We start from the raw sequence: 17,077 nt of genomic DNA on the forward strand, positions 1-17,077 counted from the left end.
GATAACTAGCAAATTGATAAGGGAACCTCTTGATATGTGTTTGCTCTCTTTTTTGAAAGGACCCTGCAGAAGAATTGCAAATGAAGCGTTTTTATTTTAATTTTTTAATTTATTCATACAGAAAAGAGTGATATGTGGCAAGCACATTTCTCTCTCTCTCAGGATTTTTCATAGAGGTGCACAGAGAGAAAGAAAGAGAAAACAAAAAGAAATCATTCAGCCTTCTGAAATGGAGTTCAGCATCATTTCTTCCCACTTTGTTCGCCTGCATTTCACAATAGAGCACCACGAGGCCTCTGAGCGCCAGGTGACGCCGCTGCCAGCACTCGCTCTGCAGGTGCCTTGACATGATCTCCAGTATGCTGTCTGCACATTTAGTCATGTCCAGGCAATGCAGGACCTGAAAGGCACAGGGCAGTGACAGGGGACCCGGCCGGCAGGAGCCCAGAACCGCACAGGGCTGGGCCCAGGCAGCAGCACAGGGCGTGGGCACCGTCCTGGCAGCTGTGGCTACGAGAGGGCAGAGAGCTGGGAGGCAGCTCAGCGAGGCAGCACTGGCCAACAAGCTCACCTCCACAAGGAATGCCAGGAAGGGCAGATCCCAGCACGGATCCTCCCTGCAGAGCTGCTTGAGTAGATGTGATGCAATGAGGGAACACAAGGGGATAAAGATACACCGCATCTCCCTGGCAGTGGGGAAAAAGGCACCAAAGCCCTGAGGTGGGGAGACCAAACCTCTCCCAGGACTGACTCACAGAGGTCTGGTCATTCCCCACCATCCCTGGAGGGGATGTGGGCACTTTGAGAAGCAGCCCCTCCTGGGCACCCTCCTCTCTCAGCCTTTTCCATTCTTTTTGGCCGTCCTTTGGTGACAAGGCCCTCTGGTCCATGACCACAGGGACTGTGTGGGGCACAGGGCACAAATGCTGGGGGCAGTGGGGAGAAGGGGGTCTCACCTGGCCAACAGACCCACAGCGTAGTGCTGGGTGTCAGCACACAGCAGCATGTCCCAGCCACGCTTGTGCTTCATAGCCTCCACCACATTGTCACACCGCAGTCGGCCGAGCAGAGCCTTCATGGCCTGCACTGCAAACCTGTGTGCAGAACAAAGGCAAGGTCACACTGGGAGCACTGGCGCTGGCCACAAGGGCACGGGAAGGACAGGAGGACTGGGACCTGTTGGGCTTGCTGGGAAGGCGGTGTTCCTCCCGGCATGCTCTCCAGAAGTTATCAACTTCCTCTGGTGGCGTCTGCTGTGTGGTGATGACAACATGGAAGAGCAGAGCCACAAACAGGTGGGAGGAATAAGGGATCATCGCCTTGTTGCACTCAGGCACCTGGACAATCACCCAGATCACCAGAGTTGCCTGCAAGAGAAGCAGCCCAAGGCAGGGCTCAGTGCCGAGGTGTCCATGGGGCAGGGCCCAAGGGCAGACGCAGGGGAGCAGAAGGCCTGGTGCCCCCTAAGCCTGCCCCTAGCCCAGGTTTCAGCCCAGCGCCTGAGGCGTGGAGAGGATGGAGAGCTGCTGGAGAGGCGACCTGGGGGTGAGCAAAGGCCAGTTCCAGAAACTCACAGCCAGGGCAAAAATGTCCTTGTTGTCCCCATCAGAGGTGCACATTCTGGTCAGAGGCCAGTCCTCCATCACACAGAGCAGTGTTGGCAGCGCTTTCTCCACTGCTGGTCCCGATGAGCCTATGGCTCTCCACAGCACTGCAGCAGCTCTGTGGGATCAGAGCTCTGTGTCAGGGCCATGTCAGTCACAGCACCATGCCCTGTGCAGCTGTGGGGGCCCAGGTGACAGAGCCCTGGAGCCCTGAAGGGCAGGGAAGGAGCACTGGCAGCAGGCTCAGGAAACAGAGGGGCCCGAGGGTCCTGGGCCTCTCTGCCTGTCTGGCAGACCCCATGGGACAGGCTGTGCAGGGCCACGGGCCCTAAAGGCTGCTGAGCCCTGAGCTCTCCAGGCTCGTGGGCCCTGTACCTGTCACACGTTGGGGCACAGCGCAGGAGGGTCAGCACCACGTCAGCAGGGTGTTCTTCAGCCAGCCTCACAAGGTCAATTTGCAGCCTGGCATCCACAGAGACGTGGGAGACGAGACTCTGGTGGATGTTCCTTACAATGCCTGGCACCTGGAGGAGGCATGGGGAAGACTTGGAGCACTGTCCAAGGGAGAAACTTCCCATGCTGCCCCCAAGAAGTGGTTAACTTCCCGCCACACTGTGCTGGCCTCAAAGGCTGAGTGGGCCCGGTTACCATGGCTTGAGGGGACACACAATCCTGGGAAGTCCTCCAGGCCTGGCCCCAGGCTGCTTACCTGCTGCTGAGAAAGAACAGCACTCTCCTCGAAAAAATCCATAGTGGGAGCATGAATCATAGTGGGAGCGGGCGTGGTGTCAGTATTTGTGATGCCCTGAGTCTCTTCATTGTTGCTGTTTGTGATGGCCACATCCTCAGTCTTTGACGAGTGAAGAGCCTTTGCCCAGGTTTCAGTCGCTGAGGCGTCAGAGTCTTCTGAGCGCTCAGCCGAATCCGGGCTGACATCAGGCTCAGCCTGGAGCTCGGTCAGCCCCGAGTCAGGCTCGGCTGGGCCCTCAGCTGCTGTGCTGCCGGTCTTTCTCCGCTGAATGCGCAGGAACTTCCGGAACATCTGCAGGAGAACAAAGGACAGGGAAGCCCGGAGTGTTCCATGGAGTGCTCCAAGCGTGGTGCTCGGCTGAGCAGTGACAGCAGGCCCAGCCCAGGTGGGGATGGCTGCTGGTACCTTCAGGCTTCTGCGGAAGCGGCCACGGGCGGGTTCCTGCTCTTGTGTCCGGTCCAGGGCTGCACCTGGCAAAGAGCGAGCGCAGCCAGAGCTGAGGGGCTGCGGGAGAGGCCGGAGAACACAGCCCAGCCCTTTGCTCCCCAGGCAGGGACAGTCCCGGGATGCCCCAGGGGATGGAGCACGGCCACTGCGGGGTGTCTGCCCGGCCGCTCTTCCATCCTGTCCATGGGCATGTCCCCAGGGGATGGGATGGGATGGGATGGGATGGGATGGGATGGGGTCAAGCTGGCTGCAGCCATCAGCCCTGTGGCTCAGCTCTGCCACTCACCTGAGACAGAGAAACCTCAGGAAGTCTGCAGGACAGCAAGTCCTGCACTCTGGTCTTGAGGGCTCCTGCCACAATGACAGGAGACTCCTCGTAAGGATTGTGGTCGCCAATTCCCTCAGTCTGGCCTTGCGGGCACCTGCAAAAGAAAAGCCTCGGGAAGGCCACGGGCTGCCAAGTCCCGACGTCCTGCCACGAGGTCACCTGTAGGAATAAGGCCTCGGAAAAGCTCCGGGTCAGACACGAACGAGCGCGCTGTGCGGGGGCTCCTCACGGCACCGCTCTGTCCTGTCCTGTCCCGTCGCCTGCTCCGAGCACTGTGGCGTGCTCTTGTCACCGCCAGCTCCTATGTCACCACGTTTCACAAAGGGAGGGCCCCTGGACACCCTGTCCCGTTCCATGCCATGGTGACTGTGCTGCAGCGTGTCACAAAGGGCCCTTGCACACACTGTTGCCACCCGCCCTGGGGCCGCCCCCAGCCCACCCTAAGTGGCCACGGTTGGAAGGAATCCCTGGCCCCAGGTGTCTGAGACAGCCCAACAGGATCTTTAGGAGCAGCTCAAACCATCAGCAAACCCTGCCCTGCTCTGCAGGATCAGGCCATTTAAGAATCCTCAATTCAGGAAGGCTTTACTTCTCATTGGGCCACTGGAGTAGTTCCAAAATTTGCAAACTTCTCAAATTAATAGAGATTGCTGGAGAATGTGAATGATTTGGAAGTTTGTTCCCATCTAAAAGCAGCAACTCATTTGCCGTAACACATTCCACTGAAAGTCTCCTTGGAAACATAGCACTATACAGAGGCAAAAAGAAGACCATTCTTTGGTGTGCAAATGGTTTTCAATGAAGGGATGATAATATCGTCATTCTCTTAAGGAGTAAAAGCTCTCAAGGAATGAAAGTCCACTCAGTCTTACAAAAGTAGCCCAAACAAATGAGTAGATGGAAAAAGGGCTCATCCTCCCCCAGTAAGTGGCCAATAAGGTACAGCTCTCCCATCTTGTTCCCTGCAGGAGAATCAGGACCACAAAGAGGAAAAGTCACAGATATTCCTTCTGCCCTCCATAAGCAAAGCTGTGCCAAATCACAGATGCTGCCTTCAAGTTGATTCAAATTCCAGCCTAGACCTCTCACCTTCCAGACAACTCCTTCCTCCACACGCTCCCCAACACCAACCCCCCGCAAATACCCGCAGAGAAGCCCTCAACAGCCCGCCAGGACCCCCAGCTGTCCCCGTCCCTCCTCAAAGCTTTCCCACCATCCAGCAGACCCCCTGGTTCCCTGCATGTGCCGTGGGATGGCACTCCGGAGGATCTGCTCCGAGGCCTTCCCTGGCAGCAAGCTCAGGCTGCCAGGCCTATGGATCCTGGCTCATCCTGACACGCGGAGCCAGACTCTAAAACTCAGAGACAGAGTGAGTTTTAAAGTAGGTATGTTTATTCGGCCGGACGCATGTGGGACATTTCCCCAAATACATGCGTGCCCCTTGCTTACACACGTGTTCTTTTATCCCTGGAGTGTTACATATGCATTAAGTTTCCCCATGGGCCATTTCCTGGCTCCCCTCCCTCTCCGCTCTGTTTGCTAATCAGCTTGTTGGTCCTCTGCGCCTGCGCAGCTGTCTCTGGTGGTCGTCCCAGGCTTCGGGGGTCGTAAAAGGGATGAAGTAAGAATGGTCTTCTTCAGGCTGACTTTTCGACCCCACTGCTTTGCACATGCCCATTGATTCCTTGGCCACGGTCCAAGCCCGGGGTCAGGATCCATCTGTTCCCAGAACATAAGGGGCCCCATTTTCAGTTGTCTTTACACCCTGTATCCTGTTTTCCATATACATTCCTTCTCCTTATCAGGTCTCTCCTTGCTGCTCTGCACGTAGTCTCTTCCTTTCCCATAGGCCAGGATACGGTATATTCTCACGTAACATAAGGATGTGGCCCTAAGCAATATCCATTATTTTATATGCCTATTACTATTCAATACCTTCTAATTAATATCTTCTAGTTCTAACCCCATGTTTCAGTCCCCCCTTTTCAGCAAAATAGTAAATTCTTTTACTTAGTACAAGCTCCAATCTCTACGATATGTGTCTCCCAATGCTTTACTATGTATCTGGGATACTAATATTAGTAAAACAATAATGGGGTGACATAATGTATTTAGGATTCCAGTTGCAGTGGGCGACCATCCAAAAAGTGAATCCCACCAACTGTGACTTGCATCCTGTTTCACTCTTTGCAGAACCCTGTTTATTTCTTTTATGTCATGATGGACAGTAATTAAGGTTTTCTCCCCAGTTTTTTGAATATTCTCTAGAATTTTGACAAGGTCCTGATGTTTGATTAATTGTCTAATTAAAGTGAGGTTCATTCCAATAGGCGTGGGTGACAACCTGTGGTACATCTTATTGTTGGCATGAATTAGCTGATGAGACACAACTGGTGCCAAATACAGAAAGTCACACCCTGAAATCCTAACAAAGTTACAAATACAAAAGTTAAGATAATTCTTACTGAGCAAAGTTACATTACCCTTATCTATTTCTATAAAAGTACACGCAGTTCTCAAACATACACAACCTTGACCAATATATACAAGTACAGTCCTTTGATTCGTATCCGGATGAATCTCAAAGTGACAAACACCTTGTTCAGTATCAAGACATATATCTTGAGCATCGATTGTGTTACTCTCACAAATGAACCCCTGTTGTTCCCGGGTAACGCAAGATTCTAGATTCACAGTTTGCCATTTTTCACCCACTCTCCGTGCCCATGCCCTGTGCTCTGAAGGGTAGAGCACTGACTGCTCATGATTCAGTCCCAGTGCTATAATGGGATGAATAACATAAACTGTGGCATTGCGTATGGTGAGCACAAAGGCAGTAACTACGTTGTCAGTCGAGTCATAGGTAAAGTTTACCAAAGTCCACCAAGACTGAAATTTCTTCTCAAAATCCATAGCACTGTCCCACACGGCCTTTCGAATCTCAATTGCAAAGGCTCCTTCGCTTCCTTCCCTTATAATTGAGGCAGCTGTTGATTGCAACCATAATTGTGCCTGTATACAGCTAAGGGCCAGAGACACATTATCCTGAACCACAGCAAGTGCATCTATGATTGACCCATGGTCTTGGTCCTCTGCCTTTTTCAGCCTTGGCAGTATTCTCGAGACCTGCCACTGACTGGTTCCCAATGCTAACAAAGATGACTGTAGAGGTTGTTTTAATTTAGTTAAATCACTTGTTGCAGTGGCTAATTTGTTCATTAATATTTCAGAATCAGTTCCGTTTAGGACTCCCAGCCCTGTCCCTAATATTCCAGTCAGATCTCTTCGCATTCTGCTTCCAGTATATGCTTGTTTCTGCAGCCAGGTCATCCAACCCTCAAAGGACGTTTTTAAAAAGGGAGAGCAGGCTGGTTGAATTTCAGAGATGTTAGTTTGCATTAGTAATTCAACATGCTTAAGAGACCATTCTGGGTTAAACAATAACTGCTGTTGGCCTGTATTTCTTATTACATATGGGCCGATTTTGTAAATTTCAGGTCCAGGCCCAAGAGGTGTGATTTGGGTTTGGGCTGGGGTCATGGGCTTAGTTGTGGCATTTATTTTAAACTTGAAGGAGAGCCCAATGGTATCCTGGGCCCAGAGACAAACTACCTCAACAGTCTGTATTAATGTAAAGTTACACCAACAGTCTATTTCACTTGAACGACTACAAACCTCCCAGTTTCCGTCCGTGGGAGATGTTAAAACACTAATTTGGGTTGCTCTCCTATGATCGGTTCCATTGATCATCCGACACCCTATCCTAATTTCTTCTCCTATGGTTCCTTGAAGTGACCATATTCTTTGTCTCTGCCACTCTTGTCTTTCGTATGCTTGGTTTCTGTGCATGACTGCAGTTGATAGATTCAGACTTTTTATGTCAGAGTATTTTCCCATGGATCCAGTGTAACAAGTAAAGGCTTGGGACCAAGGCCATTCAGCATTACTCTGGCTAGAGGTGGGTTTTAGTTCTAGGATTGTGATTAGGGTTGCTAACAAAACAATTCTCCCGATTAGACTTTTGCAACCTAAATTGCTAAACACCCCCGACCACAATATACTCATTTTGTTCGAGTGAGTTTTAGTTTCAGTTCATTATCACCCGATGTCACTTTCCAAGGGGCCTCAGGAGCTTTCTTTACTCGAGAGTGGTGAATCCAGGTGTTCTGCTCTTGGATCTTAATCGCAGTGAAAGTGGTGAGGAGCACTTGGAACGGTCCTTCCCACTGCGGCTCCAAGGTCTTTTCTGTAAGAGACTTGACATACACATAATCCCCAGGCTGTATGTCATGCACTGGTCCATCTAGCCCTCTGCTCTGAGTTCCAGCCACGTGTTTTTCAATTTCTCTGAGCTGCTTACCTAAGGCCACCATGTAAACAGCCAGCCTTTCTTCCCCAGTTTGGGTGGATATTCCTTTCTGTACACCATATGGTCTCCCATAGAGCATTTCAAAGGGGCTCAGCTTTGTTTTGGTTCTGGGCTTAGTTCGGAGTCGCAACAATGCTAGTGGGAGAGACTGGGGCCAAGGCAAATTAACTTCTTGCCCTAGTCTCACAATTTGTTGCTTAATCAAATGATTCATTTTTTCAACTTGGCCACTTGACTGGGGGCGATATGGTGTGTGAAGTTCCCAATCTATGCCCAGAAGCTGACTGACCTGTTGTACTATTTTAGAAATAAAATGAGGTCCCCTGTCTGAGGATATTGTGGCTGGAACTCCAAAGCGTGGTATTATTTCTTGTAACGGCACCTTTGTTACCTCCCGAGCTTTTGCAGTCCTGGTGGGGAAAGCCTCTGGCCATCCTGAAAAGGTATCTGTTAGTACCAACAAATATCGATACCCCCCTTTTCTTGGCAATTCTGAAAAATCAATTTGCCACTGCTGACCAGGTCCATGGCCCTTTCCAATTTGGCCAAGTTTTGGTTTAGGGGTATTCTTAGGGTTAGTCTGGAGGCAAAGTTCACACTGCCTGGCTACCTGAGTGACAGTGGCATATAAGTTCCTAGCAATGATTTTTCCAGTCAAGTAGTTATGCAGGGCATCAGTTCCCCAGTGTGTTTTCTGATGTTCCTCTTTTACTAATGCCCATAATAAATGGGAGGGGATAACTAGTTTCTTTTCTGCTGTAACAGCCCATCCCTCTTGGTTATACGTTCCCTTTTCATCTTCAATTAGCTTTCTGTCCTTCTTATCATACACTGCCTTACCTTCTAGGGAGATTTGGCCATCAGGAATTAAGGGTCCCTCCACTGTTACCTCACCTTTTGCTGCTTCTTTTGCCTCTCTGTCCGCCAGCTCATTTCCCTCCTCCAATTCTGAGTTTCCTTTTTGATGTGCTTTAATGTGCATGATTGCCACCTTTTCAGGCAGTTGGACTGCTTCCAATAGTTGTAGTATCTCTTGCGCATGTTTAATGTTCTTTCCCTGTGAGTTTAATAGTCCTCTTTCTCTCCAGATAGCCCCATGGGCATGCACCACTCCAAATGCATATCTTGAATCTGTATAAATGTTTATTCTTTTTCCCTTTGATAACTCTAATGCCCGAGTCAGGGCAATTATTTCTGCCTTCTGTGCGGAGGTACCTGCTGGTAATGGTCCTGATTCGATTCGATCCCTTGATGTGGTAACTGCATACCCAGCATGTCGCTTTCCATTGATGACGTAGCTGCTTCCATCAGTGAACCAGGTTTCCGCATCATCCAGAGGGGTGTCCTTCAGGTCTGAGCGGCTGGAATAAGTGGCTTCGATGGTCTCCAGGCAATCGTGATGAATTGGTTCTCCTTGGTTCCTACTGAGAAAGGAAGCTGGGTTGACAATGTTAGTTACCACTATCTCAACATCATCTTGTTCTACCATGATAGCTTGGTATTTCAGAAATCGTTGTGGGGAGAGCCAGTGGCCACCCTTGGTTTCTAGGACTGAGGATACTGTATGAGACACTAGCACAGTCATCTTCTGGCCCAGGGTGAACTTACGGGCTTCCTGAATGTTCAGTACAACTGCGGCCACTGCTCTGAGGCAACCTGGCCATCCTTTTGCTGCTGCATCTAGCTGTTTAGAAAGGTAAGCAACTGCCCTTCTGTATGGGCCCAGGCCCTGTGCCAGTATTCCCAGGGCAATTCCCTGTTTCTCATGAGAGAAGAGAAAGAATGGTTTACTCACGTCTGGAAGTCCTAGAGCTGGAGCTGACATGAGGGCCTTTTTCAGCTGACCAAAGGCCTGTGTGGTTTCTTTTGTCCACTGAAGGTCTCTGCTTCCATTTGCAATGAGTGAATACAGAGGTTTCACGAGCAATCCGTAGTTGTATATCCATAGTCTGCACCATCCTGTCATACCCAGGAATGTTCTCAGTTCCTTTATCGTCTGAGGTTTTGGGGTTTGACATATTGATTCTATGCGTTCTTTCCCCAAAGTCCGTTGTCCAGCACTGATTTCATACCCCAGGTAGATCACCTTCTGTTTTACCACCTGAGCCTTTTTCTTTGACACCCTATATCCCTGGAGGCCCAAAAAGTTTAAAAGGCTTACCGTTCAAGCCACGCACCCTTCTTCTGTGGGGGTGGCTATGAGGATGTCATCTACATACTGCAACATTTTGCCTTCTCCTGGTGGGGCTTCCCAGGATTCCAAATCCTTAGCGAGTTGTTCTCCAAATAGGGTGGGCGAGTTTTTGAAGCCTTGTGGTAAAACTGTCCATGTGAGCTGAGTTTTGCGTCCACTTTTGGGATTTTGCCATTCAAATGCAAAAATTTTCTGGCTGGTTTCATGGAGAGGGAGGCAAAAGAAAGCATCCTTCAAATCTAAAACAGTGAACCAAGTTAGTTCTGGTGTTAAAGATGTCAACAAAGTGTAGGGGTTGGCTACCACAGGGTAGAGATCCTCAGTGATCTTGTTAACAGCCCGTAGATCCTGCATGATTCGGTATGTCCCATCAGGTTTGCGGACAGGCAGGATAGGAGTGTTAAAATCGGACTGGCATTCTTTCAATAAGCCCAGCTGTAAGAAATTTTCAATTATCGGGCTAATTCCTTCTCTATCTTCTCTCCTCAAGGGATACTGCTTAATTCTAACTGGTTGTTTTCCTTCCTTGAGCCTAATTTGTATTGGTGGTGCATTTTTTGCCCTCCCTGGTACATTGGAGGCCCATACTCCCGGGAAGACTTGATTCAGAATCTCTTCACTAATCTCTTCTTTAGCCTTAATGGTTGTCAGTATTAAGCTCAGCACTTCTACATATTTTTGTTCATTCGCCTCCAGAATAACTTCCCCATTTTTAAATGAAATAGTTGCCTCCAGTTTCTCCAATAAGTCTCTCCCTAGGAGAGATTCTGGGGAATTGGGCATGTATAAGAATTTATGGATGCCCCACTGTTTTCCATATTTGTATTTGAGTGGCTTGCAAAAATATGCTATCTCAGGTTGGCCAGTTGCTCCCCTGACCCTGACATAATCATTCCCTACTGGCACCAGAGCTTTGTTTAAAACTGAAAATGTTGCTCCTGTATCCACCATGAATTCCACCTCTTTCCCTTCCTCCCCCAGTTTCATTTTTATAACCAGCGGATCTCCTGGGGTAAGGTCCCCCGGTCCCCTTCAATTACTTTCTGTGTGAGCAACCACCACCTCCCTTCCCCGGTTCCCTTTCCCCTTTCCTTTTCGTTCAGGGCACTCTTTTTTCCAGTGTCCAAGTCTTTTGCAATTTGCACACTGATTTTTACCCAACCGGGGTGGTCCTTGCCTAGGTGGTCTTTGTCTCTGCCCTCCTTTATTTTCTTCTTTTATTACAGCCATTAATTTTCTCATTCCTTGCCTATATCCTTCTTCTCGATTGCTGAAAACCCTCCATGCTTCTTCTAGCAAGACCTCCAACTTCCTTTCCTCTCCCCCCTGGAGTCTCTGAAGTTTCCTCCTGATATCTTGACTAGATTGCCCTAAAAATAAACTTGCTAGCTGCTGTGTCCCTACCTCTGATTCAGGATCTAATGATGTATAACGACGCATTGTGTCTCTCAAGCGATCCAAAAACTCAGAAGGACTTTCAGAGGGGTTCTGTTTAATTGCATATAAAGCTGACCAATTTATAGTCTTGGGGATGGCCCGCTCCACCCCCTTTGCTATCCATTCTTGGTAGTGACGTAACTTTTTTATTTGCTCCTCATCATTTGGGTCCCATTTTGGGTCTTGGAGGGGAAAGAAGTTCTTAACCTCCACTTCTTTTGCTTTGCAAAAGCCTTCTGCCAAGTCTCCTGCTGCTTTTAAAACTAGCTGTCTTTCTGTGTCTGTCAATGCATCCCACAATAACTGAATATCTGACCAGTCTGGGTTATGCCGCTTAATCATGTATCTTAACCTTTTAGCTGTTCCTATTGGGTCACTTCTATAGTTTTTGGCAACTCTTTCCCAACCTTCTAAATCAATTGTAGAGAAGGGGACTTTTATCAACACCCTTTTCTTCTCAGGTCCTATTGCTTCCCTTAAAGGGGCTTGTATGATTTCCTTTGTTTGTTTTCTAGTCCGAGATGCTATGGGACTGCCTGCACTCTCATCACTATCACTCTCAGGCAATGGTGGATACGATATAGTCTGTAACTCAGAGGTGGGTGGGGGAGCAGACGGTCCAGCCTGTCTCTCCTCCAAGGGGGCTGAACCTGTTCCTCCCCTTAGTCCCCTTTGCTCCTCAGGGGGTGACACAAATAAATCCAACAACTCCTGCTTTTGTGTTTCTGCTTGATAGACCTTATCACGATGTGTGCAACGCTGGTTTATTGAGCAGGTGCTACAACATCGTTTCGGCTGCTTCCTATTAGCTTTGCCTTCCCTTTCTAGGGCTAATACCAGGGGGTCAGAAGGGGCCCTGATCCCACAATCCCTCTGCCATTCAGGGTGATTTTGGAGGGAGAAAAACATATCTGCATATGAAACTTCAGTCCACTTACCCTCACGTCTAAGAAATAGCATTAGTTCCAATAAGGTATCATAATCGAGGCTCCCAGTCGGGGGCCATCTGGCTCCGTTTTCCAGACGATACAAAGGCCACCACTGGCTACAGTATTTTACCAGGGTGCGTTTGGACTCGACACCCCCCGAGCCTGCAATCTTCTTCCAGTTAGCTAAAATGCAGCCCAGAGGGCTTGCCTTGGGAATTTCTCTGCTCTCTCCCAATCCCATTATTTTCTTATCTTATGGCTTTTATCCAGATCTTTCTCACACTCTTACACAGTCTTTTCCTAATCCCTTTCTCCTAGCTCCAGATCTCTGGAATTAAATAGATCCTAAAAAAACAAAACACCCTTTAAAATTTCTAGCTCTGGATTCTCCTGACTCTGCAGCTTATACTGAGCACAGTAACTGTGTGTCATACATGACGGGCAATACCACCACTCCCTGCAGGTCCTGCACTCAACCAGCTCCCACTCTAGATATTGCCCTTGTCAAAACAGAGGGTCCTGAGGTTCAAATCCAAAACCGCTGGGGGAAAAGGATCCCCTCCAGCTGTCCTGCCACGGCTAGTAAAGTACACTAAACAAACCCTAAAAACAGTACTCACAGCAAAAACATCAAACAAATAGCAGTAGCTGGGAACAACATTTATCAGAGCAGGCCTCACAACAAAATACTTTACACAAAATACTCACAACAAAGCCTTAGACAGCATTAAACAAAGCAATACTCACAGCAAAAGCATCAAAACAGCACCAATAGTGCTTCAAACAAAATGCAATAGCCAAAAACAACGCAAGGAGTTCAAAGAGTCCACACAAAGTTGCCACAATTATAACTTTTGACACAAGCATCAGAAATATGCCACAGTTTCCCAAACACGAGTTACTTCACACAAAACCTTTAAAACTCACACATACGCCCAGACAGCAACAAAGCTCACACACACATCAGTGCAAAATTCACACACATAAACACGAGTTACTTCACACAAAACCTTTAAAACTCACACATCAGTGCAAAATTCACACACATAACAGATAAAACTCACATACACCTAGACGGACAAAACTCACACACACATATCACACACCCAGACAGCAACCGTACACCAAGGATTCAGTGAATCCTCCCCCGCTGCCTTTCCGTCAGTCAGCGGCCCTAACCGATAGCTGCCCTTTCAGCTACCGGTTACTTGCAAGTCCAAACCAAACCAAGACCATGCTCTGTGCGGTCAGACGTCTCTGATCGGCTTACCAGCGGTCACTATGGGGCCCCCCCTTTTTCAAAAGATACATACCGTTTCTCCGCTGGTTAGGAGGTCGTTCTCTGCCCCCGCAGTAAGCGACACGAGAAGCGGAGTTCCTCCAGAGATATCCTGGGGCGCGCCTTAGGAAGTCCGCCCCCGAGCCGGTCCCACGGCTGGCAGAGAAGTCCCTTCGTGGTCACCAATTGACACGCGGAGCCAGACTCTAAAACTCAGAGACAGAGTGAGTTTTAAAGTAGGTATGTTTATTCGGCCGGACGCATGTGGGACATTTCCCCAAATACATGCGTGCCCCTTGCTTACACACGTGTTCTTTTATCCCTGGAGTGTTACATATGCATTAAGTTTCCCCATGGGCCATTTCCTGGCTCCCCTCCCTCTCCGCTCTGTTTGCTAATCAGCTTGTCGGTCCTCTGCGCCTGCGCAGCTGTCTCTGGTGGTCGTCCCAGGCTTCGGGGGTCGTAAAAGGGATGAAGTAAGAATGGTCTTCTTCAGGCTGACTTTTCGACCCCACTGCTTTGCACATGCCCATTGATTCCTTGGCCACGGTCCAAGCCCGGGGTCAGGATCCATCTGTTCCCAGAACATAAGGGGCCCCATTTTCAGTTGTCTTTACACCCTGTATCCTGTTTTCCATATACATTCCTTCTCCTTATCAGGTCTCTCCTTGCTGCTCTGCACGTAGTCTCTTCCTTTCCCATAGGCCAGGATACGGTATATTCTCACGTAACATAAGGATGTGGCCCTAAGCAATATCCATTATTTTATATGCCTATTACTATTCAATACCTTCTAATTAATATCTTCTAGTTCTAACCCCATGTTTCAGTCCCCCCTTTTCAGCAAAATAGTAAATTCTTTTACTTAGTACAAGCTCCAATCTCTACGATATGTGTCTCCCAATGCTTTACTATGTATCTGGGATACTAATATTAGTAAAACAATAATGGGGTGACATAATGTATTTAGGATTCCAGTTGCAGTGGGCGACCATCCAAAAAGTGAATCCCACCAACTGTGACTTGCATCCTGTTTCACTCTTTGCAGAACCCTGTTTATTTCTTTTATGTCATGATGGACAGTAATTAAGGTTTTCTCCCCAGTTTTTTGAATATTCTCTAGAATTTTGACAAGGTCCTGATGTTTGATTAATTGTCTAATTAAAGTGAGGTTCATTCCAATAGGCGTGGGTGACAACCTGTGGTACATCTTATTGTTGGCATGAATTAGCTGATGAGACACAACTGGTGCCAAATACAGAAAGTCACACCCTGAAATCCTAACAAAGTTACAAATACAAAAGTTAAGATAATTCTTACTGAGCAAAGTTACATTACCCTTATCTATTTCTATAAAAGTACACGCAGTTCTCAAACATACACAACCTTGACCAATATATACAAGTACAGTCCTTTGATTCGTATCCGGATGAATCTCAAAGTGACAAACACCTTGTTCAGTATCAAGACATATATCTTGAGCATCGATTGTGTTACTCTCACAAATGAACCCCTGTTGTTCCCGGGTAACGCAAGATTCTAGATTCACAGTTTGCCATTTTTCACCCACTCTCCGTGCCCATGCCCTGTGCTCTGAAGGGTAGAGCACTGACTGCTCATGATTCAGTCCCAGTGCTATAATGGGATGAATAACATAAACTGTGGCATTGCGTATGGTGAGCACAAAGGCAGTAACTACGTTGTCAGTCGAGTCATAGGTAAAGTTTACCAAAGTCCACCAAGACTGAAATTTCTTCTCAAAATCCATAGCACTGTCCCACACGGCCTTTCGAATCTCAATTGCAAAGGCTCCTTCGCTTCCTTCCCTTATAATTGAGGCAGCTGTTGATTGCAACCATAATTGTGCCTGTATACAGCTAAGGGCCAGAGACACATTATCCTGAACCACAGCAAGTGCATCTATGATTGACCCATTGTCTTGGTCCTCTGCCTTTTTCAGCCTTGGCAGTATTCTCGAGACCTGCCACTGACTGGTTCCCAATGCTAACAAAGATGACTGTAGAGGTTGTTTTATTTTAGTTAAATCACTTGTTGCAGTGGCTAATTTGTTCATTAATATTTCAGAATCAGTTCCGTTTAGGACTCCCAGCCCTGTCCCTAATATTCCAGTCAGATCTCTTCGCATTCTGCTTCCAGTATATGCTTGTTTCTGCAGCCAGGTCATCCAACCCTCAAAGGACGTTTTTAAAAAGGGAGAGCAGGCTGGTTGAATTTCAGAGATGTTAGTTTGCATTAGTAATTCAACACGCTTAAGAGACCATTCTGGGTTAAACAATAACTGCTGTTGGCCTGTATTTCTTATTACATATGGGCCGATTTTGTAAATTTCAGGTCCAGGCCCAAGAGGTGTGATTTGGGTTTGGGCTGGGGTCATGGGCTTAGTTGTGGCATTTATTTTAAACTTGAAGGAGAGCCCAATGGTATCCTGGGCCCAGAGACAAACTACCTCAACAGTCTGTATTAATGTAAAGTTACACCAACAGTCTATTTCACTTGAACGACTACAAACCTCCCAGTTTCCGTCCGTGGGAGATGTTAAAACACTAATTTGGGTTGCTCTCCTATGATCGGTTCCATTGATCATCCGACACCCTATCCTAATTTCTTCTCCTATGGTTCCTTGAAGTGACCATATTCTTTGTCTCTGCCACTCTTGTCTTTCGTATGCTTGGTTTCTGTGCATGACTGCAGTTGATAGATTCAGACTTTTTATGTCAGAGTATTTTCCCATGGATCCAGTGTAACAAGTAAAGGCTTGGGACCAAGGCCATTCAGCATTACTCTGGCTAGAGGTGGGTTTTAGTTCTAGGATTGTGATTAGGGTTGCTAACAAAACAATTCTCCCGATTAGACTTTTGCAACCTAAATTGCTAAACACCCCCGACCACAATATACTCATTTTGTTCGAGTGAGTTTTAGTTTCAGTTCATTATCACCCGATGTTACTTTCCAAGGGGCCTCAGGAGCTTTCTTTACTCGAGAGTGGTGAATCCAGGTGTTCTGCTCTTGGATCTTAATCGCAGTGAAAGTGGTGAGGAGCACTTGGAACGGTCCTTCCCACTGCGGCTCCAAGGTCTTTTCTGTAAGAGACTTGACATACACATAATCCCCAGGCTGTATGTCATGCACTGGTCCATCTAGCCCTCTGCTCTGAGTTCCAGCCACGTGTTTTTCAATTTCTCTGAGCTGCTTACCTAAGGCCACCATGTAAACAGCCAGCCTTTCTTCCCCAGTTTGGGTGGATATTCCTTTCTGTACACCATATGGTCTCCCATAGAGCATTTCAAAGGGGCTCAGCTTTGTTTTGGTTCTGGGCTTAGTTCGGAGTCGCAACAATGCTAGTGGGAGAGACTGGGGCCAAGGCAAATTAACTTCTTGCCCTAGTCTCACAATTTGTTGCTTAATCAAATGATTCATTTTTTCAACTTGGCCACTTGACTGGGGGCGATATGGTGTGTGAAGTTCCCAATCTATGCCCAGAAGCTGACTGACCTGTTGTACTATTTTAGAAATAAAATGAGGTCCCCTGTCTGAGGATATTGTGGCTGGAACTCCAAAGCGTGGTATTATTTCTTGTAACGGCACCTTTGTTACCTCCCGAGCTTTTGCAGTCCTGGTGGGGAAAGCCTCTGGCCATCCTGAAAAGGTATCTGTTAGTACCAACAAATATCGATACCCCCCTTTTCTTGGCAATTCTGAAAAATCAATTTGCCACTGC

General features: G+C 47.9%; 3 protein-coding genes across 3 annotated transcripts in view; 1 reads left to right on the forward strand and 2 right to left on the reverse strand.

Annotated features, from left to right (window-relative positions):
* LOC137477674 (maestro heat-like repeat-containing protein family member 6) overlaps window positions 1–17,077 on the forward strand; it is a gene marked incomplete at its 3' end in the record, with an annotated part of 155,675 nt that overhangs the window by 47,332 nt on the left and 91,266 nt on the right. The window lies entirely within an intron of this gene.
* The window catches only part of LOC137477538 (maestro heat-like repeat-containing protein family member 6), a 37,871-nt gene continuing 21,731 nt past the window's right edge, over window positions 938–17,077 (reverse strand). Inside the window, exon 6 of the mRNA XM_068196761.1 lies at window positions 938–1,094. Within this exon, the coding sequence (XP_068052862.1) occupies window positions 953–1,094 (142 nt within the window). The 3' untranslated portion in view covers window positions 938–952. The remainder of the gene's footprint in view (window positions 1,095–17,077) is intronic.
* Window positions 1,488–3,014, reverse strand: LOC137477560 (uncharacterized). The gene is made up of 4 exons (XM_068196784.1): window positions 2,761–3,014; window positions 2,314–2,646; window positions 1,980–2,128; window positions 1,488–1,722 (listed from the first exon to the last, which is right to left on the reverse strand). The coding sequence occupies exons 2-4, from the start codon at window positions 2,644–2,646 to the stop codon at window positions 1,488–1,490; spliced, it is 717 nt and encodes a 238-aa protein (XP_068052885.1). The 5' UTR covers window positions 2,761–3,014.

Source organism: Anomalospiza imberbis, chromosome 7 (genome assembly GCF_031753505.1).
Source record: "Anomalospiza imberbis isolate Cuckoo-Finch-1a 21T00152 chromosome 7, ASM3175350v1, whole genome shotgun sequence".
Lineage (NCBI taxonomy): Eukaryota > Metazoa > Chordata > Aves > Passeriformes > Viduidae > Anomalospiza > Anomalospiza imberbis.

What these genes read in the sequence shown, in the direction of transcription:
- LOC137477560 (XM_068196784.1), bottom strand. Translation starts at nt 2,646, where the DNA reads ATGTTCCGGAAGTTCCTGCGCATTCAGCGGAGAAAGACCGGCAGCACA. An exon ending in CTGTTCTTTCTCAGCAGCAG is followed by an intron (nt 2,129 to 2,313) that starts GTAAGCAGCCTG and finishes TGCCTCCTCCAG; the next exon opens with GTGCCAGGCATTGTAAGGAA. An exon ending in TGTGCCCCAACGTGTGACAG is followed by an intron (nt 1,723 to 1,979) that starts GTACAGGGCCCA and finishes CTGATCCCACAG; the next exon opens with AGCTGCTGCAGTGCTGTGGA.